At 42.8% G+C, this 23707-nt stretch overlaps 1 protein-coding gene and 1 long non-coding RNA gene across 2 annotated transcripts; one reads left to right on the top strand and one right to left on the bottom strand.

Moving 5' to 3' along the window:
* Nucleotides 1-11373: 11373 nt before the first annotated feature.
* On the top strand, nucleotides 11374-12369 carry LOC134225094 (uncharacterized). The gene is made up of 4 exons (XR_009983160.1): nucleotides 11374-11449; nucleotides 11514-11593; nucleotides 11656-11726; nucleotides 11807-12369. It is a non-coding gene; the product is annotated as an uncharacterized LOC134225094 (long non-coding RNA).
* A 6924-nt stretch (nucleotides 12370-19293) lies between these two features.
* On the bottom strand, nucleotides 19294-20421 carry LOC134225093 (ribonuclease P protein subunit p29). Its single transcript, XM_062704881.1, has 4 exons — nucleotides 20261-20421; nucleotides 19887-20202; nucleotides 19684-19829; nucleotides 19294-19618 (listed from the first exon to the last, which is right to left on the bottom strand). The coding sequence occupies exons 1-4, from the start codon at nucleotides 20280-20282 to the stop codon at nucleotides 19479-19481; spliced, it is 624 nt and encodes a 207-aa protein (XP_062560865.1). The 5' UTR covers nucleotides 20283-20421; the 3' UTR covers nucleotides 19294-19478.
* Nucleotides 20422-23707: the final 3286 nt, after the last annotated feature.

The raw sequence follows: 23707 nt of genomic DNA, 5'->3' as shown, positions 1-23707 counted from the left end.
GTTGCCGAATAATATGCAATTAATTGTAATCAAGTGTCGGTCTTTCACCGTCATTAGTCGTCTGAGTACACGCGACCGCTTACGTTAAGGCAATCAAACTCATCAAATGCTTTAGCCAAGCAAGCCTTTGGCACAGCAGAGTGCGATTGAATTCGCATTCTATACCGTCCCGCCCAGACAGTTCCTGGGGCATGGAGTGCGATCCTCTCGTTTAATAAACAATGTGCACTCGCTTGGCTGTGGGTATACAATAGTAAAGCACATGTGGAGATTGGACAAATCAAGCATCCGAAAGATATTCAATTTGCAAAAAAGAGAGCTAACCGCGGTGGAGGTTGGTACTCGGATTCTGATGGCTTTTCCGCAAACGTGACCTTTAAGTGGTCTTGTTGTGTAGGGGTTATCACGCCTATCTAGAGAGTAGGAGGTTGAGGGTTCGAGTCCCTCCAAGACACGTGGATTCTTTTTCGCAAATTTCATATCAATTTGTCCATTTCGAAACATATGCTGTGCATATGCACAGCCAAGATATTTAACAAAAAAAATGGTTTTCGTACGGTACGGCGAGTGGTACAATTTTCAATAAGTCCGTCCAGCTATTTGGCTTCGCCGACGACATAGATATTATGGCACGAAACTTTGAGAAGATGGAAGAAGCCTACATCAGACTGAAAAGGGAAGCTAAGCGGATCGGACTAGTCATCAACACGTCGAAGACGAAGTACATGATAGGAAGAGGTTCAAGAGAAGACAATGTGAGCCACCCACTGCGAGTTTGCATCGGTGGTGATGAAATCGAGGTGGTAGAAGAATTTGTGTACTTGGGCTCACTGGTGACTGCCGAAAATGATAACAGCAGAGAAATTCGGAGACGCATAGTGGCTGGAAATCGTACGTGCTTTGGACTCCGCAAGACGCTTCGATCGAATAGAGTTCGCCGCCGTACCAAACTGACAATCTACAAAACGCTCATTAAACCGGTAGTCCTCTACGGACACGAGACCTGGACGATGCTCGTGGAGGACCAACGCGCACTTGGAGTTTTCGAAAGGAAAGTGGTGCGTACCATCTATGGTGGGGTGCATATGGCGGACGGTACGTGGAGGAGGCGAATGAACCACGAGTTGCATGAGCTGCTGGGAGAACCATCCATCGTTCACACTGCGAAAATCAGACGACTGCACAATGGTCGGAACCCGTGATTTGATGAACTTAATTGTTTTGTGCCCAAACGGCTGATGTGATCTAAATAGTGTCTTCAGAGAAAAAAATCACAAAAATATTGCCCATATTTGAGTGGATTTTATTTTTCAATAGTACCTACTATTGAAAAAATTGAAAATCTAACTTTTTTCACGAACGTGATAAAAAAAAGTTTCTTCGGCAAAGTTGTAGATCTAGCAAAAATATGACATTTTGCTATAAAAACTTTTTTCCTACGATAAATACTTTTGGAGATATGAGCGTTTTTTATGGAAACTCCCTTAAATTTAGAATTTTTGGTATAACTTTTTTTCTAAACAAAACTCAGATTTGTGATGTTCTACAAAAATGTGAGCACTAAAAAACTACGCGTTTTGATAAATATAAAGCTTTGCTACGACAACTTTATCAAAAGTTATGAAACTTTTAAAGTGAATTTCACACTGATTTCAATTGGGAGAAGGTGGCAAACCGAATCACAATGTCAAGTACTCTTCTGAAAGTTCAGACTTCATACTATAAAGTAGTGAAAGTTTCGTGAGTGCCATTTCATAAACGAAGAATACGACGATGGGGTAGCTAGAACAAATGGCTGGCCAAAACCCCATTCTCGTTTTTCGAACTTTTGCATGGTATTACATTTTTAGAATATTCTTTACTATTATCTTCATTATGTGTCATTGAAATTTTTACGTTTGATCCTATTCCGCTACGAGATTGTATGCACATGAAAATATAGGCTTTCATCTTTCTATTGCAGGTTAAAGATCATCCGCACTCGTCCGCAAACAAATTTGCGAGTATCTTCAAAATAGGTAGTTTTCGTAATTTCAATTTCCGCCAATGTTTTCAACAGTATATAGGCAGAAAATTTCTGCAGATAACTTTTACTGACTTTCGAGGCATTTTACACATAGACATAATTGAATACAATAGTAACATACTCTTTTTTTGTTATTCATTCGTACATTTGGTAGGCTCAAATGCTGTCGAGCGTTACGGAGCCGATTAAAAAAACTTTGCAATACAATTTTGTAACCTAACGCTCAGATATTAATTTTAGTTTGGGGCATCTGTTGCTCATTTGAATCTCTACATAGCATTGCGCATGCTCCATTATCTTTCGTCTCCTTAACACTAACCAATCTTATGAAAAATCAAAATAACAATTGTATTGAATTATGCGATTGCATTGATAACAGATATGTAAATTTCGATATAACTCGATAACTAGTAGAAATTATGTAGACAAGTTGGAGCATGGACATAAGATGGGGTAGGGTATGAAATGGGCAGGTGCCGCTTCAAGCTAAAAATAAACACTAAAAAATGCAAAATAAAAACAAGCAACAAAAGAGACAGGCGATAAGTCTTTGTCCTCATCTGCAGAGAATAAAGACAATGTTGCGTTCCATTTTATCTGCAACAATCATGGAGGTAAATGTTTAACATTTCAAAATGCGATAACTTGTATATTTCAGAGGTATACAAATTACGTTAACAGGTTAAGTTTATGTCTAAACATTGGTAACTGATACTTTTTTAACCGTAGTCGGTTTTCGACGTTGTTTTTGGTTAAAAAAGTATCAGTTACCAATGTTTAGGCATAAACTTAACCTGTTAACGTAATTTGTATACCTCTGAAATGCGCGGCAGGCGATCATTGTCCTATTCTCTAAATGCGCGGCAGGCGATCATTGTCCTATTCTGTTGCAGTTTGGGACAAATCCTTATTGCGAGTTGAGTCCTTATGTCCCAATATTTACAAGAGAGGACAATGTTTGAAGAGGTTTGAAGAGCGTCGTAAAACAAAAAATGTTGCTTGGGAAGTGTTGGTTGTACGTTCTGGGAAGCTTTCGCTGCTAAAAATATAATAAGCTTGTGAAACAGGAGTTGAAAAATTAAAGTTTTGTTTTGCATCGATTAATATTTACCTTTATGTGATAGGCCCTTATCAAATGCTACGCGAGATTTTTCATTTTTTACGTTTCCCACGCGAAAAAAGGACAAAAGCGAGTAAACAAATGAACTGTCATGGAGCTGTCGCTTCTGTATCAGTTTATAATAACTTTGTTCAATTTTTAACTTTGTTCAACATATCAAGAAAGATAATTTATAACTGGTAGGTGAATTCGCACCTGTAAAAATGTTCGAAAATCGATTGTTACTATGTTTTTTGCATCAAAGATGCAAAACCTACTAAAAAACGCCGAAATATAATTTTGGCCAGGATTTTGGTCTAGTTACCCCTTAGTGCGACGAGCGAAAGAAGCCGCAGGAAAGGAGGCAGGTGGAACGCAGCTTACATCTGCTAAGAAGGGTAGAGCCCGTGTTGCAAAGGGTGCGCCTTCCAATGGCAACGGTAAGCGGAAAGACAGAGGCGAAGCGATCATTATCAAGTCTGATGATAAAAGCTATGCCGATGTCTTGAAGGCCATGAGGAGCGATGAGCCATGAGAAGCTTACTGGCCTAGGAGGCGACGTCAACTACATCCGTCGAACGCGGAAAGGCGAGATAATTCTCGTCCTAAAGCGGGATGCTGCTCAGAAGAGTGCTGAGTATAAAAAGTTGATAGAGGAGGTACTAGGTGACAGGGTTCAAGTGAGAGCCCTTTGCCCAGTATCGGTCATCCAGTGCCACGGCGTGGATGAAATAACCGAAGCTGCGGACCTGGTGGCCACAAAGCTCGCACTTGTCAGGCCGCACCGAGGTGTCTGATCTGTCCCCCTAATACAGACAACAGACATCTCACTGGTGCACAGGCCTGTCCGGCCTCTAGAAGGGTCCAGACATGCAAGTAACACAGCTAAACTTAAACCACTGCGAGGCAGCGCAAGCGCTGCTACAACAGTCGGTTACTGAGTGTAAAGCTGATGTTGCCTTGCTGTCCGACCCATATCGCATCCCTGCTGGAAACGGCAGTTGGGTTGTTGACAAGTCCGGATCGGTGGCAATCTAGACTTGCGGGCGGTTCCCCATTCAGGAGATAATATCATCGATGAGGGCAAATCACACTGGTGGGGATCGTCTAACGTTATAGCAAAGGTAAACGGAGTTTACTTTTGTAACTGTTACTATCCACCTAGATGGAGTATAAGGCAGTATACTAGCGTAGTGGACACTCTTGCGGTCAAACTAACTGGTCTTAAACCGTTAGTAGTAGCAAGGGACTTCAACGGGTGGGCGGTGGACTGGGGATCCCGGTTCACCAACGCTAGAGGCCATATTCTGCTAGAGTCTCTAGCGGGACTTAATGTAGTCCTGCTGAATGAAGGCCAAGTGTCAACAATCAGAGGACCGAACGGTGAATCATGCATCGACGTGACCTTCTGCAGTGCGGGATGGACGTTGAATCCGGATTGGAGAGTACATGAAGGGTATACAGCTAGTGACCATCAGGAACTTCGTTTTATGGTTAACTATACCCCTACACACTTAACTCATTTCACCGTATTCGGTAAATTTTACCGAAATCTCAACAGCAGAACTGTTCGGTAATTTATTTTACAGATTTTTTGTATTTTTTTCCATTGCTCAACTGTCAAAATCACAGGCGGTTATTTTACAGATTTTTTGTATTTTTTTCCATTGCTCAACTGTCAAAATCACCGAAAATCAGTTAAATTATTTACCGAACAGTTCTGCTGTTGAGATTTCGGTAAAATTTTACCGAATTCGGCGATTTATTTCAAGTGTGTATATCTAGAGCTACGAGAAAGGTCAGAGGTGCTGACCAAGTATGGCGCACCTCACAGTTCGATCGAGAACTGCTGATTGAATCACTACAGTGGGAAGATCGGACCTTGAACCTTAATGGTGACGAGTTGACCGATGTCTTGACACGAGCTTGCGACATGGCTATGCCAAGGAAGTGTAAGCCATATGGGAACCGCAAACCAGCGTACTGGTGGACTGACGCGATAGCTGAACTTCGTAGATCTTGCCTTAAAGCCAAAAGAAGACTACGACGTGTAAGAAACTAGGTTGATCGACTTGATAGACGCCGGACATTCCAGACAGCAAGCAGAGCTCTAAACTACGAAATAAAGTGTAGTAAAAGAGCATGACTTGAAAGGCTGTGCAGTATGGCAAACAACACCTTCATGGGGGGATGCTTACAGGATAGTGATGGCTGAAACAAATAGCACACCTCCTGAGAGATCTCCGGAGATGTTAGCTAGGATCGTTGAAGGGCTGTTCCCGAAGCATGATTCACCAGACTGGCCTGATACCCCGAATGGATCGGTTGACGTGGTCCCGTTAGTGACTATCGAAGAGCTTATCGAAACCGCAAGAGGTTTTAAGCTCAATAAAGCGCCGGGTCCGGATGGTATTCCGAACCTGGCCCTTAAACACGCGATTCTTGCCGCTCCAGATATGTTCAGGAGCTGCCTCCAACGTTGTCTGGATGAAGGAAACTTTCCAGATCGTTGGAAACGACAGAAATTGGTGCTATTGCCCAAGCCTGGGAAATCCCCGGGAGAACCTTCGGCATACAGACCGATTTGCCTCCTCGACGGAACTGGTAAGCTGCTTGAGAGGGTTTTTCTGAACAGATTGTCGACCTATACCGAGCGTACTGGTGGGCTATCAAACAACCAGTATGGCTTCCGTAAAGGTCGTTCCACCGTCGAAGCAGTTCGATCGGTAACGGATACGGCCAAGATTGCGAGAGGGTTGAACAGGCGAGGTGTTAGATACTGCGCATTGATTACACTTGATGTAAAAAATGCATTCAACAATGCTAGCTGGGCAGCTATTGCTGACTCCCTGCACCGATTGAGAGTTCCGGATTACCTGTGCAGGATACTGAAAAGTTATTTTCAGAATAGGGTGCTGATATACGACACGGATGCTGGTCAAAAGTCGATCGTAGTGTCTGCGGGTATTCCACAGAGGTCGATCCTCGGACGAAGAGAAATTATGTACGACGGAGTATTACGCTTAAGTCTCCCGGCCGGTGTGAAAATAGAAGGCTTCGCGGATGACGTAATGCTAGAGGTAACAGGAGACACTCTCGACGAAGTCGAACTGAAGGCTTCATACGCGATTGGCAGAGTGGAGGAATGGCTCAACTCGAGGCGGTTGTCCCTTGCACATCACAAGACGGAAGTCGTGGTGGTACATAACCGTCATGGGTTGCAGCAAGCGAGGATAAGAGTAGGGACCTGCACAGTTAACTCCGTGAGGTCTCTTAAGCATCTGGGCGTGATGATCGACGATAAGCTCAATTTTACGAGCCACGTCGATTATGCATGTCAGCGGGCTTCATTGGCGATAAAATCTTTATCACGAATGATGTCCAACAGATCGTCGGTGCATAGTCAAGTGCGTAGGCTGATAGCTGGCGTAGCATTGTCTATCATCCGCTATGACGTACCGGCATGGGCCGTAGCACTAAAGGCCGAGTAAAATGTAAAGAAACTGATCAGAGTACACCGGCTGATGTGCCTACGTGTCGCGAGCGCATATCGCACCATATCATATGAGGCGGTGTGCGTTATAGCTGGGATGATGCCGATAGACATACTCCTAGAGGAAGATGTGGAGTGCTACAACGAAAGGGACTCGGTGCAAGTGCGACGTGTCGAGAGAGCAGCCTCGCTGCTCAAATGGCAAAGAGCATGAGCGGTGGTGGCGTCTTGAACAAAACCAACGAATGCAGTAAGGGCACCTGTGATGCAGTGAACACTTTGCTCACCCCGACAACCAACATGTCGCGGTTGGGCTGCGGGGACCTCCGTATGTAGATATAGAGGTCATTGCGGTTCATGCGCGGTGGTTGTTGTCAGGGTGCTCGTCTCCAACGTGAGATTATGATACGGACCGCTAGGTTACTATCATAGCTTGCGATCGACGGGTGGTGAGGTAGCCACCCTTGAAGTCGATGTTGTGTGTATTGACGTCAAGTTCGTTAGCATAGGCGTGAGCGTTCTCAATAGTCCCCCCCCTGATGTATTGCTTAATTGCGGGCCGGGGGTACGGACTGGCGAAAGGGTTTTGGTTTTAGTGGGTCGGGTAACATACCCATCCCCACACTACCTGAGTTAACCTCCTCAGGTGTCTGGATGCAGATTTCCGTTTACCCTTGCTAAAAAAAAGAGACTACCTTGACAAAGGAATAACAATAAAATAGACCAAATGCACGAATAGTTTCCACTTTTTACAAGACATAACTTACATTGTGTTTGATAGTATTGACACAGAACGAAAACAATGAAGAACCAATAACTTGCTCATTCACAAATTACATAACGCAAAAACACAGATTTGAACCCCCACCCACCCCTCCGTGACTTGTTTGTAACATTTCCGTCATACCCACCCACCCCCACCTGTGACGCATAACGTCTTACTAAAATTTCACAAAAATGATAAATTGGTATTTTTAGTGAACTCTTCCTTAACTTCCTTCATAGTACATAATAATACTATATCAAAATTAAATTCAATTTTAATATTATTTTATTATCATAAATGTTACCCGTAACAAAACTAAACAAACCCACCCACCCCCTAGTCAAACCGTAACATTTTTTAACGCAATATTATGTACCCACCCACCCCTTAATGCGTTATGTAATTTGTGAATGAGCCCTTAGGTAAACAATGTAATTCGAGAAACCCATACTTCATACTTGCTGACCATAAAGACAAAAATGACATCGTACACATCAATCTGTATAATTAAAAATGAGATAATGGGAGAGAATATCTATTAAAGTTGTAAATATAATGTCTTTTGAGCCAGTTCAACAGTGTTTTAATGGACGACATGATCCTTGTACGGCTGGAAAACTGCTTCAAAAGTTATTGACTTGTCATTTTTTATAAATCGGGAATTAAACACTTTCCGTCTCAGTTTCTACGATGCAGCATTAGCAGAGATGCCAGATTTGAAGACATGTCTTCAATTTGAAGACATTTGAATCTCTGTGAAGACATTTATTTCGTGAAGACATTTTGAAGACTTTTCAAAATATTTGAAGACCTATCTACTTATTTGAAGATACTTGAAGACAGTCAATATGCCAGCGAGAGAAAATATAATTTTATTTCTTAGTTATAAATTCTGCGACTTCTATATGGTCGGGGTTCAGCCAAATCACACCAAGCGCCAATGAAAAATTTTCTATTTTTTGCCAAGGTTTTCATGTAATAGATTCACTTGGTTAAAAATCGCATCGGACATCGTTCAACGCCATACCTGAGGATCCCTTACAACAAATGTACGCATGACTTAACAAGAAATACTTTCCGTATGTCTTTTGTGAACAAAATATCACAAGTCAGTCAAAAAGCCGCTTGGTGCGGTTTGGCTGAATCCCGACTATATGTAAATTATGCAAAAAAGAATACAAAAGTTATAATAGTCTTTGTCTGAGGCTTAGAATCTCAAACATAAAAATACATTCACACTAGCTGGCTGATAAATGCAACGCATTTTAGACCTCATACGCACTTAACTTGAAGTTGAGCGCTGGTTAAAAAATTTCCGATGGCGTGTATGTAAAAAGGCATTTCGATCATTAAGGCTGCCCCAAACCTAAGCGATTTCATCGCCGCGACGGCGACAACTAGTCGCCGCGATTCTATCGTTGGGTCGCTGCAGGCAATGTTATATTCACGCTTCCATACCAACGGCGACAGAATCGCTGTCGCCAAGCGATAGAATCGCGTCGCGACTGTCGCGTCGCGTGAGTTTGGGGGAACCTTTACATTGGAACGCAAAGACCGATATAATTTATGGTAAAATATATTGAACTCTTCTATGACTTGATTTAATCTATTCAACCGTTGAGCTATAGCCTCTAGAACCTGATCTTTTTCTAAATTCCTTACGAATTCATTTGATCTTTCCGGTATGTCCATGTGACTTTCCTCTAAATATTCGACGGGAAACTCTTTGAATTTTCCGTGGATTTTTAAAAGAATTTTCGAATTTCCGATGAAAATTATGAGGAATTTCTTGTCTATATTCAAGAGAATTGAAATTGGAAATTCAGTACAAAATTTATACTTAATAATTTCCGTAAAAAAACATAAAGGGAATAAAGGGAAAATTCAAACAGAAAATTCATCTTGATTTCCACAATTCCCACAATAAATCCCTTTTAATTTCCACAAGAAAATTGTCTCAACTAATTTTCATAAAAAAATCTTACGAATGTCAATAAGAAATTGAAATTATGCTGGTGTTAAATGGATATTTATCATAATTTTCAAGGTAAATTTCTACAGGAAAATCTGCCTAAAAGAAATTCAGAGGAAACTTGCTACACACTTTTGTTAAATTTTTCCTTTGATTATTCTTCTTGAGATATGTTTGGACATTCTTCCAGTATTCCTCTATGAATTTCTTCAAAAAATCGTCCAGGAAATTGTCCGGAAGTTTCAGGGATTTTTCCGATTATGTCAAAAAATTACAAGTACTTGTAATTTGTGTTGCATAAAAATGATTCGCCAACTAATAATATTAGTGCTTGTATTATTAGTAACGTTGAAATGACAAGTCTGTCAGGTTCATTTACCTGTCAAAATTCATCCGAAAGTTCACTGTCAATGATTTGTTTATGGTTTTCTGCAAGTTTGTGCTTAGAATACTGCGATAGGTATACACGAAAAACGAATTTATTATCCTTCTCTCTTTAATTTATTGATTTAATCCGGTTTCGTGGTTTTTGGGAGTGATTTTCTACGTTTTTTTTATATGCAGATTTTGGGATACTTTTGGGTACTTGCGGGACTTATGCGGGTTTGGATTTTTTTAGACTGTAACCGTTCGGTTCCATTTATGCTTGTTGGCTCCACCACAAGTCCTTTTCATTTCCCCTATCGAATACAACCCTGTAAACAAATGTTGAAAACACAGTCACTCCACGATGGTCAAGTCAGTGTGAGTGAACCTGTTCCATTCCTACTCACCGAACACTTAAGTCAAACGAGGTTCGAGCAGTTTGAACGCGGGCAAAACATTTGCAGCCCTGAATGCTTAACGCTCACCCACAGATGTCACTAGGTTAGAGCAAACATTAGGGTGTAGAAAATTGAAGCATAAACGTCAATATAAAAAAAAATATAATCATGGCTTTTGTATAAGACAAAAACTTATAAAAGCTATGACTATCTCCCACGGATTTCCGGATAAACTGATACGGTTGATCAAGGCGACGATGGATCGGGTGATGTGCGTAGTTCGAGTTTCAGGGGCATTCTCGAGTCCCTTCGAAACCCGTAGAGGGTTACGGCAAGGTGATGGTCTTTCGTGTCTGCTATTCAACATCGCTTTGGAGGGAGTAATACGAAGGGCAGGGATTGACACGAGTGGTACGATTTTCACGAAGTCCGTCCAGTTATTTGGTTTCGCCGACGACATTGATATCATGGCACGTAACTTTGAGAGGATGGAGGAAGCCTACATCAGACTGAAAAGCGAAGCTAAACGGATTGGACTAGTCATCAACACGTCGAAGACGAAGTACATGATAGGAAGAGGCTCAAGAGAGGTTTCTATCGGTGGTGACGAAATCGAGGTGGTTGAAGAATTCGTGTACTTGGGCTCACTGGTGACCGCCGATAACGATACCAGCAGAGAAATTCGGAGACGCATAGTGGCTGGAAATCGTACGTACTTTGGACTCCGCAAGACACTTCGATCGAATAGAGTTCGCCGCCGTACCAAACTGACTATCTACAAAACGCTTATAAGACCGGTAGTTCTCTACGGACACGAGACCTGGACGATGCTCGTGGAGGACCAACGCGCACTGGGAGTTTTCAAAAGGAAAGTGTTGCGTACCATCTATGGTGGGTTGCAGATGGCGGACGGTACGTGGAGGAGGCGAATGAACCACGAGTTGCATCAGCTGTTGGGAGAACCATCTATCGTTCACACCGCGAAAATCGGACGACTGCGATGGGCCGGGCACGTAGCCAGAATGTCGGACAGTAACCCGGTGAAAATGGTTCTCGACAACGATCCGACGGGAACAAGAAGGCGAGGTGCACAGCGGGCAAGGTGGATCGATCAGGTGGAGGACGACTTGCGGACCCTCCGCAGACTGCGTGGTTGGCGAAGTGCAGCCATGAACCGAGCTGAATGGAGAAGTCTTTTATGTGCAGCACAGGCCACTCCGGCCTTAGTCTGATGATAAATAAATAAGACTATCTCCCACTAGGACCTCTTTGGTGCCAGTTTCTCAAACGGAATAGTAGTGCGCGCGTGATTAACTACAATAGTTTGAGGTTTGAAATCCTCACTTTGGTGTTAAATTTTATAATTTCAGTGTTATTTCTATTTAAAATCTAGAAACCGAATGGCCAAAACAGAGAAACAAACAAATTAAAAATCATTGTTAGTAACGATAAAGCAAAATCTGTAAAACTATGGTTAGTGTTAAAATTGGAGTTTGTGTTAGTAAAAACTTAAAGCTAATATGTTAAAATTTTAGTTATCACATTAATTGGCCTAGAAGACGAAAAAACAATTACCAGTGAAACAAACAGAAGAACAAAGAAAAAGGTAAATAAGAACAATGAAAAGTGAAGAAGGAAGTGAGGTTAGGTGTAGGGACGTCACGGGTACTAATGGTGTGTGAATAGGTCCACACAAAGGGCCTTTTTCTTTCCGTCGTTTTTCCTAGGGCCCGGTGAATTCCGCAAGGCCAGAACAACGAGTCCGCAACGAGAAGATCCGAGGCCAAGCCAACCACAATCGCCATCTTGTTCGTCCGGCGTGTGGAAATAGGCGTCGCTCCTCGTGGCGTGAATATTCGGCAAACCAATCCAAGCTAATCAACAGCAGCCAATCATACTGGCAATCGTCGGCTATTTTCCCGAATCGCCCGGTCATCCCGCTGGCAAATGCTGGCAACTGATCCGCATCAACAGACCGACCTTCCGACCACCGCAAGATGCTGCATCGAATCGGCAATTAAACCCTCGTTGGCCACTGCCAACTTGACACGATGGATTCTATCTGGCAATTACCGAGCATCGCCCATCTCACGACATCCGCCGGCTGGCCAATGTCGTCCGTCAACACCTACCACTTCCAAGGATCCGGATCCGCAACAATCAAAACGCATGCATGCAACTCAGTTAAGTACCTCATGTGACGTCATGATAGGATAATAAACCCTCTTGTTAGCTAATCTAAAAAAAAAGGTTTATAGACTTTTCACCATTTTGCTCTTGTTCGTTTCAACCGGGTTCACAAACCGAACCGTTCAAGCCTCGCCTTCTGAGAAACGTGAAATAGTGTTTTGTACCCTAATAGCTTTACACCCTATTTTACTCCGACACAGAACATCCCTGGGTAGGTGTTCCTTTATCACTAGTTCCTGCTTCAATTGAGTTTAATTAAGGTTCGTGTATGGGGAAGAATATTCATTCAACGACCCTCAGATTTACCCACCCATTGAGCAAGCGAGTTACAAGACCAATAATTGAAATTTTTGAAAATATTATGAAATTTAGACGATTTCTTGAAAGATAAATCAATTCAAAATTTAAGTTCAAAATACTTACTAATGATAATATGGCATCAAATTTTATTAAAAACTAGTCGACCCGGCAGACGTTGTCCTGCATAGTAGGCGAAAATGCGTGTTGTGAACTGCCCATGCGAAATATCCATATGAATCTTAATTTTAGTTTTTCACGATTTAATCAACCTTACCCTTGACTTTCGTATGAGGAAATATCATATAAACCCGTCGGAAAGGATAACGAACATATCTGCTGAAGGAATGAAGAAAATCCATCCAGCCGTTTTCGAGTTATGCGGATACGAACACAGACCATTTCATTTTTATATAAAAGATTTAAGTAGTTTGTCCTTCCTTTTCCATGATTGTTATCAAAAATAGGACAAGATGCATAGCCCCACCCGAAATTGTTCAGTATAACAACTCACATTTGAATAAAGTCATATTTAGGTAAATTAAAGTTACTAAACTTTGCTTTGGGTAATATGTTTTTACGTGGATGAGGGTAAACTACTTAATGTTGGAAGAGTTATTTTACACAAAATTGACGTCAGCGCTTAAAGTATTTCTGCTTTCTCCAGAGTTATTTGAAAAATTTCATAATTCTCAGTTTTATATTACAACGAGAAATTTATTCTTAGTGCATAGCAGAGATGCATCTGAACACGAGAACGCGTGTTCGTGTTCAAAACCACGGTGTGTTTATGGGGAAATATTATTTTTCAAAAATCAGTATCTCTGAAACACCCACCACGTGAAAGTATATGCGCTCCTCTTTCATATAGTGGGTAAACTAAAATGTTCTATCGGGGGATCTAGAACAATTTTTATTTTTTTCACTATTTTTGGTGCAAACTCCATAGAAATCTCAAATGATAGCTGATTTAACCCCCCCAAAAATGTATGGAAAAATGACCCCCGATAGAACATTTTAAAATAGCACCTACGTGAAAGAGGAAAACCTATACTTTCGTGTAGTGAGTGTTTTAGAGATACTGATTTTTTGAAAATAAGCCTCTTCGGATAAACACACCGTGAAACGTTTTGAACACAGCGCACTGTTCAAGAGCACTGATCTAACTTAGCAACTTGTATCCTAGGAAAACAAATTCAAGCAACGGCATGCTACACATTTTTCGGCTGGTAATGGAACACGTGAGCATCTAACGGATAGAAATCTAGCATGCTCGTATGTTTTTGCATAGTTCTAAATCTAAGGAATCTTAGCTACCATGATCGTTTTGTTTGCGTACCAACCCGGTGCACACTGAACAGTGTTCAGAGTTCAAAGCTAAGAACACCAAGACACGCTCTTGGCTCATGTTCTGTTCAGGATGCACCTCTGGTGCATAGTATTTCACTGTATGACAATTTATTCATTTATTTAGTTAACATCTAAACAGATAACACTGAATCAACAATTTGACGCCACAATGCACGGTTCGAGGCCGCATCTCTCCATCCTCGGATACGCCCCACACTCGCCAAGTCGTTCTGCACCTGGTCTGCCCATCGCGCTCGCTGCGCTCCACGCCGTCTCGTACCTGCCGGATCGGAAGCGAACACCATCTTTGCAGGGTTGCTGTCCGGCATTCTTGCAACATGTCCTGCCCATCGTACCCTTCCGGCTTTAGCTACCTTCTGGATACTGGGTTCGCCGTAGAGTTGGGCGAGCTCATGGTTCATTCTTCGCCGCCACACACCGTCTTCTTGCACACCGCCAAAGATGGTCCTAAGCACCCGTCTCTCGAATACTCCGAGTGCTTGCAAGTCCTCCTCGAGCATTGTCCATGTTTCATGTCCGTAGAGGACAACCGGTCTTATTAACGTCTTGTACATGACACATTTGGTGCGGTGGCGAATCTTTTCGACCGCAGTTTCTTCTGGAGCCCGTAGTAGGCCCGACTTCCACAGATGATGCGCCTTCGTATTTCACGACTAACGTTGTTGTCAGCCGTTAGCAAGGATCCGAGGTAGACGAATTCCTCGACCACCTCGAAGGTATCCCCGTCTATCGTAACACTGCTTCCCAGGCGGGCCCTGTCGCGCTCGGTTCCGCCCACAAGCATGTACTTTGTCTTTGACGCATTCACCACCAGTCCAACTTTTGTTGCTTCACGTTTCAGGCGGGTGTACAGTTCTGCCACCTTTGCAAATGTTCGGCCGACAATGTCCATGTCATCCGCGAAGCAAATAAATTGACTGGATCTGTTGAAAATCGTACCCCGGCTGTTACACCCGGCTCTCCGCATAACACCTTCTAGCGCAATGTTGAACAACAGGCACGAAAGTCCATCACCTTGTCTTAGTCCCCGGCGCTATTCGAACGAACAGGAGTATTCGCCCGAAATCTTCACACAGTTTTGCACACCATCCACCGTTGCTTTGATCAGTCTGTAAGCTTCCCAGGAAGTTGTTCTCGTCCATAATTTTCCATAGATCTACGCGGTCTATACTGTCGTATGCCGCTTTGAAATCAATGAACAGATGGTGCGTTGGGACCTGGTATTCACGGCATTTTTGAAGGATTTGCCGTACAGTAAAGATCTGGTCCGTAGTCGAGCGGTCGTCAACGAAGCCGGCTTGATAACTTCCCACGAACTCGTTCACTAATGGTGACAGGCGACGGAAGATGATCTGGGATATCACTTTGTAGGCGGCATTAAGTTCTCACACTCCAGTTTGTCGCCAGTTTGTGTGTTGTTTCTTGTAGATGGGGCATATAACCCCTTCCTTCCACTCCTCCGGTAGCTGTTCGGTTTCCCAGATTCTGACTATCAGTTTGTGCAGGCAAGTGGCCAGCTTTTCCGGGGCCATCTTGATGAGCTCAGCTCCGATACCATCCTTACCAGCTGCTTTATTGGTCTTTAGCTGTTGAATGGCATCCTTAACTTCCCTCAAGGTGGGGGCTGGTTGGCTTCCATCGTCCGCTGAACTGACGTAGTCATCTCCTCCGCTGCCTTGACTTTCACTGCCTGTAGTCTCAGCGCCATTCAAATGTTCCAGTAGTGCTGCTTCCACCTTTCGATCACCACACGTTCGTTCGTCAAGATGCTCCCATCCTTATCCCGGCACATTTCGGCTCGCGGCACGAAGCCTTTGCGGGATGCGTTGAGCTTCTGATAGAACTTGCGTGTATCTTGAGAACGGCACAGCTGTTCCATCTCCTCGCACTCCGCTTCTTCCAGGCGGCGTTTCTTCTCCTGAAAAAGGCGGGTCTGCTGTCTCCGCTTCCGTCTATAACGTTCCACGTTCTGCCGGGTACCTTGCTGCAGCGCGACCGCCCGCGCTGCGTCCTTCTCCTCCAGAATCTGTCTGCGCTCTTCGTCGAACCAATCGTTCCGTCGACTTCGACCCATATACCCGACGTTGTTCTCCGCTGCGTCGTTAATGGCTGCTTTGACTGTATTCCAGCAGTCCTCAAGAGGGGCCCCATCGAGCTCACCCTCTTCCGGCAACGCTGCCTCGAGATGCTGCGCGTATGCAGTGGCGACATCAGGTTGCTTCAGTCGCTCTAGGTCGTACCGCGGCGGTCGTCGGTACCGAACATTGTTGATGACGGATAGTTTTGGACGCAGTTTAACCATCACCAGATAGTGGTCAGAGTCGATGTTAGCGCCACGATATGTCCTGACGTCGATAATGTCGGAGAAGTGCCGTCCATCAATCAGAACGTGGTCGATTTGTGATTCTGTCTGCAGTGGTGATCTCCAGGTGTACCGATACGGGAGGCTGTGTTGGAAGTAGGTGCTGCGAATGGCCATATTCTTGGAGGCGGCGAAATCAATTAGTCGTAGGCCGTTTTCGTTCGTCAGCCGGTGAGCGCTGAACTTTCCAATAGTCGGTCTAAACTCCTCCTCTAGGCCAACCTGAGCGTTCAAATCTCCTATGATGATTTTGACGTCGTGGCTTGGGCAGCTGTCGTACTCACGTTCCAGCTGCGCGTAGAATGCGTCCTTATCATCATCAGTGCTTCCGGAGTGTGGGCTATGGACGTTGATTATGCTGAAGTTGAAGAACCGGCCTTTGATCCTCAACCTGCACATTCTTTCATTGATCGGCCACCACCCGATCACACGCCTTGCATATCGCCCATCACTATGAAAGCTGTTCCCAGCTCGTGTGTGTTGCCGCAGCTCTGGTAGATGGTATGATTACCTCTAAACGTTCGCACCATTGATCCCTTCCAACAAACCTCCTGCAGCGCTACGATGCCGAATCCACGGTCCTTGAGTACATCGGCGAGTATGCGTGTGCTCCCGATGAAGTTGAGAGATTTGCAGTTCCACGAACCGAGTTTCCAATCGCTAGTCCCTTTTCGTCGCAGTGGTCTTCGTCGATGGTTCCGGTCCGTACTCTCTTGTTGATTGTTCGTTGCTTATGATTTTTAAAGGCTGGCTTGCAGGGCCTGACACCAAACCCCCTAAATTTCCGGAGGACCATTCCTCCTTATTTCCGGTGGACCATGGTGCACAGTTTCACTTAGAGTCCCTCGCTGGCACTCGGACGATGATCAGCCGCCCCTAACATGGAGAACAAACGCTGTTGTGAGCCGATCCTGACATGGAGAACAGACGCTCAATAAGATTTGCACCTCCGGAGAGGAGCAAACCCCCCTTCCCTGTCAGCATACGACCATAGTTCCCACCGGGGTTGGTTACCCGATCTTCCCTAAGGTTGCTCGTATCCCGGCCAGCACCGCGGGGAGGTAGGGATAGGAGTTGCTGGGTAAGAGGCTAAGGACCGCGAGATGGGGTCTATTTTATTCCTTCAGGTACGCGAAGTACCAATGGTACGCTTTACCCAGCATTTACCGAGCCGTATGACAATTTAATGCACTTTGAATAATAGTTTAAGATATAGTTTAATAGTTAAAAGAGAAATTAAGTCGTTAAAACAATAAAACGATGTATATTTGCTTTGCACAGCTGAAATAATAAAATAAAAACGACTTGTAAATTAAATTACAGCACCATTCATACTTGTAAAAGAAACTACAAGCCAACGCTAATAAATAATTTGTACTTGTATTTTCTTTATGCAACAGTTACTTGTAAATTCTTCTAATATTATTAGTGCGCTTTACTTGTAATATTAGACTTGTAAATTGATACTTGTAAATTCATTATGCAACAGAAAAATACAAGTTAAAAGCTACTCTACTAATATTATTAGTAAAATTTCGATTATGCTACAGGCCCCAGGAATTCATTTGGAAGATCCTCCAGAACTCCTTCGGTTTTCCCGGGATTGCGGCGGAAGCTCCACAAGGAATCCCTCCGGAAGTTCTTCCTCTGGAAGATCCTTTAAGAAAGGTGCCGAATGACTCTCCAAGAATGCCTCCGGAAGAATACTATGAAATTTATCTGGAATTTCCTCCAGGATTTCGTTCTGAAATTTCTGCAGCAATACATCAAGAAGCTCCTCCAAAGATTCATCCAGAACTACCTCCAATAATTTCAACAAAAGTTTCTTCAGGAATTCCACCGGAAATTGCTTCAGTAATTCCTCAGGAATATCCTTCAGAAATTCATCAGGAAAATCCTTCAGGTATTCCTCCAGAAAAAACCTCCGGAATTCATCCTGAAGTTTCTACAGGAATTCCTTCTTAAGTTCCTCCAAGAATTCCTCCGGAAGCTCCTTTTGAACTTTTTCCGGAAGTTTCTTCAGTAAATCCTTTGGATGTTCCAACAGGAATTCCTCGGGAAATTTCTTCAGGAGACTTCCAGAAGTAATTAGAAGCTCCATCCAAAAGAAATTAGTATAAGTTATAAGAAGCTCCATCAGGAATTTATCCGGAAGTTGATCTAGAAATTTTACCGGAAGTTTCTTCAGAAAATTCTCTGGGTGTTTCTTCAAGTATTTCACAATAAATTTTGATTCCCAACAGGGTATTCTTTAAAAAGAAATTTGGACAAATTCCACGAGAGAATTCAGTTAAAAATCGGACTCAGTACAAAATTCAGGGAAAACTCGTTATAAAAAAATTAAAGAATTTTAAAGAATATTCTCTTGAATTCTTACAATTTGTATGTTAAAAAAATAAACACTATTCCACATCAGTAAAACAAGGATATTATTGAATTTACAAACCTATTGGATTTTGAAATTTCTTGCTAATAAACATAATTTTAATATTGAAGACATTTTTAAACGATTGTGAAGACATATGAATATATCTTCTGGCATCCCTGAGCATTAGGCAGCATGTTCCATGTGAGTCAAATAAACTGCTTCGGTTGATTTTAAACGCGTACAATGACAATAGACGTCTAAATAGCATACAAACTGGCTAAATAATGTGACTTTGACAAGAAAATGACAAAAATGACCTTAAACGATTACGATGTTAGTTAGCACGAGACTTCTCTGACTATCTATGAACGTAATTCCCTCTGATTCAATTGCAACAGCGTCTTCTTAGACGACAGGTTCCGTGTACGGCTGGCAAACTGCTTCGAACGGAATTATGCAACGGTATCATCCTGGTGCCTGGTGCAGAGGTTTCTACTCTATTCAGAGTCCCGCCAGTAAACCTTCACAAAAAAAAGATACGAAGGCAGGTCATCAGAATATGTATTGAAAAACCACACCATGGAATATTGTTTGTCGATCATCATCCGAACTCGGTTTATTGATCGAGTGGAACATCATATGTAAAGTATCCGCCTACATATGTGAAACGATAAATTAAAATAGATGTGATTGACCGAAATGGTTACGTTACATTGGAAAAAAAACTCAAGAGCATCTTAATGTATTAATAAACAGCGATATTTTAACAATTAATCTAAATCGCACTCAGGGAACGCTTTAACTTTTTTAACCGAACGTTCGGCTGACCTCGCATTCAATTGTTTTCCAAAAATATTAACATCGACATTGTTCCAGTGAAATGCGAACACTGAATCAATCTTCGGGATTGCTGAAAAATCGTTGAACATTATAAATAGTTTAACAGTAGTAGGTATAAATAAAATTTCAACTCACTGCGCAACTTGTTGTCCTTGGAAACTACCTTGAAAGTACCTTTCGTTTCCAATACGACAATGCCTTTGATGCCAATCATGCTGGGGTTCTTGGTCCGCACGACGCTCAATTTGGCTCCGTGGAGGTCGGCTTTCAGTATGTTTGATCTGAAGATAATTTAAATTTAATAAAATTTGTGTAAGGTCATGTTGTAGAGTACATACACCAGCTGATTGTACTGAATATCGACTACATCCGGAAGCTTTTCATTGTTCAAATATCGTGCCATGTAGCCACACCAAAGCCGATGGAGTGGGACAATCTGCTGATATCGAATCGAGCCCTGCGGCAGAGCATAGATACCCATCTGACTGATTTCTTTGCGGGATAGCTTCTTCTTCGGTTTGGAATGGTTGTTTGACAATTTATCCGGTTTCTTCTTCGGTATTAGCATTTCGGTTGAACGCCCTTTCGTCTCCTGGAACCGAGTTCGGTCCTGCGGCTTGATGAGGCTTTCGGTGATCACCGTGGCGGTGAAGTCTAAAGATGACGAAAGTTAATGTTGCTCGCAAGCAAACAATGTTAAAATGGAACTCACCTCTTTTGGTTTTATCTTCCATGTCTGTGAATAAATTAAATGTTTAAAATCTAATGTTCAATCAACTATACCTAATCACAAAATTTAAATGCCACCCTTGCCGGTGGAGTGTGGATTTGTTTTTGTTTTTTTTTTCTTTCTTGCTGGCGGATATTCGTCGAACGTAGACGGCTTGTGGTGCTAGGTGGTGCTGTAGTCACAAAAGAGAATTTCCTTTATAAAATTTTAATAAGGCAAAGACAAAGGTGCTGTTTGAACGAGATGGCGCCACAACATTTAAAGTAAAATGAATTTCCTTGTAAGGACAAATCATCCGTTCTTATTAACTGCGCATCGCATCAATATGAAACCTAGGTCAAAAAGCAACAAATAATTTTTAGATTTTTTGTTCCCACGACTTGTTTTACAGTTCTAAACAATAAAAGAGATTTCATTGTACCTCCATACTAAATTCTAGCTGTATACTTTCAATTTATTCAAGACTGTTCTCCACCTCGTGTGTGTGGAAGGAACATTGAAAGCTTGCGATATCGAACAGCAGATGTCACTAGTGTATATGCAATATTACATTGATACAAACACACAGCAACACCACCTGTCGCCTGATAATGGAAATATTGCAATTATACTGTCAGGTGCAGTGGCTGTTGTTAAAATATTTAGGAAGGGCCTCAAGCGGAATTTTTGCTAGAACGCAACTGACGATCTCCTATTTCAAAGAATGGAGGTTGCCAGCTTCTTGGATTTTTATCCAAAAATTATAATTTACAGCTCAGCAAAATCCATGCAGCATTTGGTGTGTACAATTTGTAATAAATAAGCCATTTTACGAGACAGATTCGATCAGCTGATCGCAATTTTGAGTGAACGGCTCGGTCTTTGTTTTGGTAAATTTGCATGCAAACCATCATCAATTCGTAATCATCATCATCATTGCATTCCATTTTCGCAAATGTTCTTTGTAAAATGTAAATAAATATTAGTGTTAGGTCTCCTGTCATTTGAGCTTTCTATAAAAATGGGTTATTTGTTTATTTTATTGGACACAAAAACCTCACTTGACATAAGACGAGTTTGTACAATCCCATTTAATTCCACCACTCAATTGTACCTTGACAGAATTTTGTTAACGTGTTAACGTCGAGTCAATATATAGTCAATTAGCCGCTGCGTTGATATCATAGTATATGTAATGTGTTTTGCGCCGTGAAAAACGATTTAAGTGCATGTTGATCGAAGAACATTTATTGTTGAGTAAACAAAAAAGGCAAAAAAAGTTGTTGAATATTACCACAGAGAACAGACGTTGAAGCTGCACTCGCCATGTTGTGATAACTTTTTACTGTTCATTTTGAATAACTTTGGAATGTCGCCGTTATCCCGTGCATAATCAGCGCTAGCGTCATCAAAAAATGCCACTGTGCGCTAGTGTCGTTATGCACGCAAGAGCATACCAGCGCCATCGTGTTGTCAAAATGAAATTGTGAGTTGCAAAGTCGACGTCGATGGCGTTGAGGTTCGGTGTGTTTGTTTACACATGTTTTGCAAGAAATTTTGTTCGAGCCTCCATGTCTGTTCTCTGTGATATTACATCCAAATCGATGCAACCCATCGAATCCGTCGATTGCTGAATATTACACTGCACGATGTACCCGAGAGCTTGCTGTGTAATAAACAGTAACGATGTAATTTTTTCCCGATGTAAAAATTATTCAACGTAAGCGATGCGATGTAAAGTTAAACTATGTAAAATAGTGTGAGGTACTAGGCATTTATACCACAGAGAACAGACATGGAGGCTCGAACAAAATTTCTTGCAAAACATGTGTAAACAAACACACCGAACCTCAACGCCATCGACGTCGACTTTGCAACTCACAATTTCATTTTGACAACACGATGGCGCTGGTATGCTCTTGCGTGCATAACGACACTAGCGCACAGTGGCATTTTTTGATGACGCTAGCGCTGATTATGCACGGGATAACGGCGACATTCCAAAGTTATTCAAAATGAACAGTAAAAAGTTATCACAACATGGTGAGTGCAGCTTCAACGTCTGTTATCTGTGTTTATACCATTGAGTTTCCTTTTGGTGGATTTCTTTCATCAATAATTGTTTGGTCAAGTTTTTTAAATGATTCGTGAATACAAGATAAAAACATACTATATTATTTTTTACTGCAACAGCAGATCTATCGCCTGTAGATCAAATATGCAACGGCGATACATATTGAAGCGAGTATATTGAAAAACATGGCACGGCAAATGCTGGGTAAAGCGTACCATTGGTACTTCGCGTACCTGAAGGAATAAAATAGACCCCATCTCGCGGTCCTTAGCCTCTTACCCAGCAACTCCTATCCCTACCTCCCCGCGGTGCTGGCCGGGATACGAGCAACCTTAGGGAAGATCGGGTAACCAACCCCGGTGGGAACTATGGTCGTATGCTGACAGGGAAGGGGGTTTGCTCCTTCCGGAGGTGCAAATCTTATTGAGCGTCTGTTCTCCATGTCAGGATCGGCTCACAGCAGCGTCTGTTCTCCATGTTAGGAGCGGCTGATCATCGTCCGAGTGCCAGCGAGGGACTCTAAGTGAAACTGTGCACCATGGTCCACCGGAAATAAGGAGGAATGGTCCTCCGGAAACTTAGGGGGTTTGGTGTCAGGCCCTGCAAGCCAGCCTTTAAAAAATCTTAAGCAACGAACAATCAACAAGAGAGTACGGACCGGAACCATCGGCGAAGACCACTGCGACGAAAAGGGACTAGCGATTGGAAACTCGGTTCGTGGAACTGCAAATCTCTCAACTTCATCGGGAGCACACGCATACTCGCCGATGTGCTCAAGGACCGTGGATTCGGCATCGTAGCGCTGCAGGAGGTTTGTTGGAAGGGATCAATGGTGCGAACGTTTAGAGGTAATCATACCATCTACCAGAGCTGCGGCAACACACGAGCTGGGAACAGCTTTCATAGTGATGGGCGATATGCAAAGGCGCGTGATCGGGTGGTGGCCGATCAATGAAAGAATGTGCAAGTTGAGGATCAAAGGCCGGTTCTTCAACTTCAGCATAATCAACGTCCATAGCCCACACTCCGGAAGCACTGATGATGATAAGGACGCATTCTACGCGCAGCTGGAACGTGAGTACGACAGCTGCCCAAGCCACGACGTCAAAATCATCATAGGAGATTTGAACGCTCAGGTTGGCCAAGAGGAGGAGTTTAGACCGACTATTGGAAAGTTCAGCGCTCACCGGCTGACGAACGAAAACGGCCTACGACTAATTGATTTCGCCGCCTCCAAGAATATGGCCATTCGCAGCACCTACTTCCAACACAGCCTCCCGTATCGGTACACCTGGAGATCACCACTGCAGACAGAATCACAAATCGTCCACGTTCTGATTAATGGACGGCACTTCTCCGACATTATCGACGTCAGG

This window comes from Armigeres subalbatus, chromosome 3 (assembly GCF_024139115.2).
Source record: "Armigeres subalbatus isolate Guangzhou_Male chromosome 3, GZ_Asu_2, whole genome shotgun sequence".
Lineage (NCBI taxonomy): Eukaryota > Metazoa > Arthropoda > Insecta > Diptera > Culicidae > Armigeres > Armigeres subalbatus.
Note: the sequence above shows the minus strand (reverse complement) of the source record. Positions and strands in the feature narration are given on the sequence as shown.

What these genes read in the sequence shown, in the direction of transcription:
- LOC134225093 (XM_062704881.1), bottom strand. Translation starts at nt 20,282, where the DNA reads ATGGAAGATAAAACCAAAAGAG. An exon ending in GGAAGATAAAACCAAAAGAG is followed by an intron (nt 20,203 to 20,260) that starts GTGAGTTCCATT and finishes CGTCATCTTTAG; the next exon opens with ACTTCACCGCCACGGTGATC. An exon ending in ATTCAGTACAATCAGCTGGT is followed by an intron (nt 19,830 to 19,886) that starts GTATGTACTCTA and finishes AATTATCTTCAG; the next exon opens with ATCAAACATACTGAAAGCCG.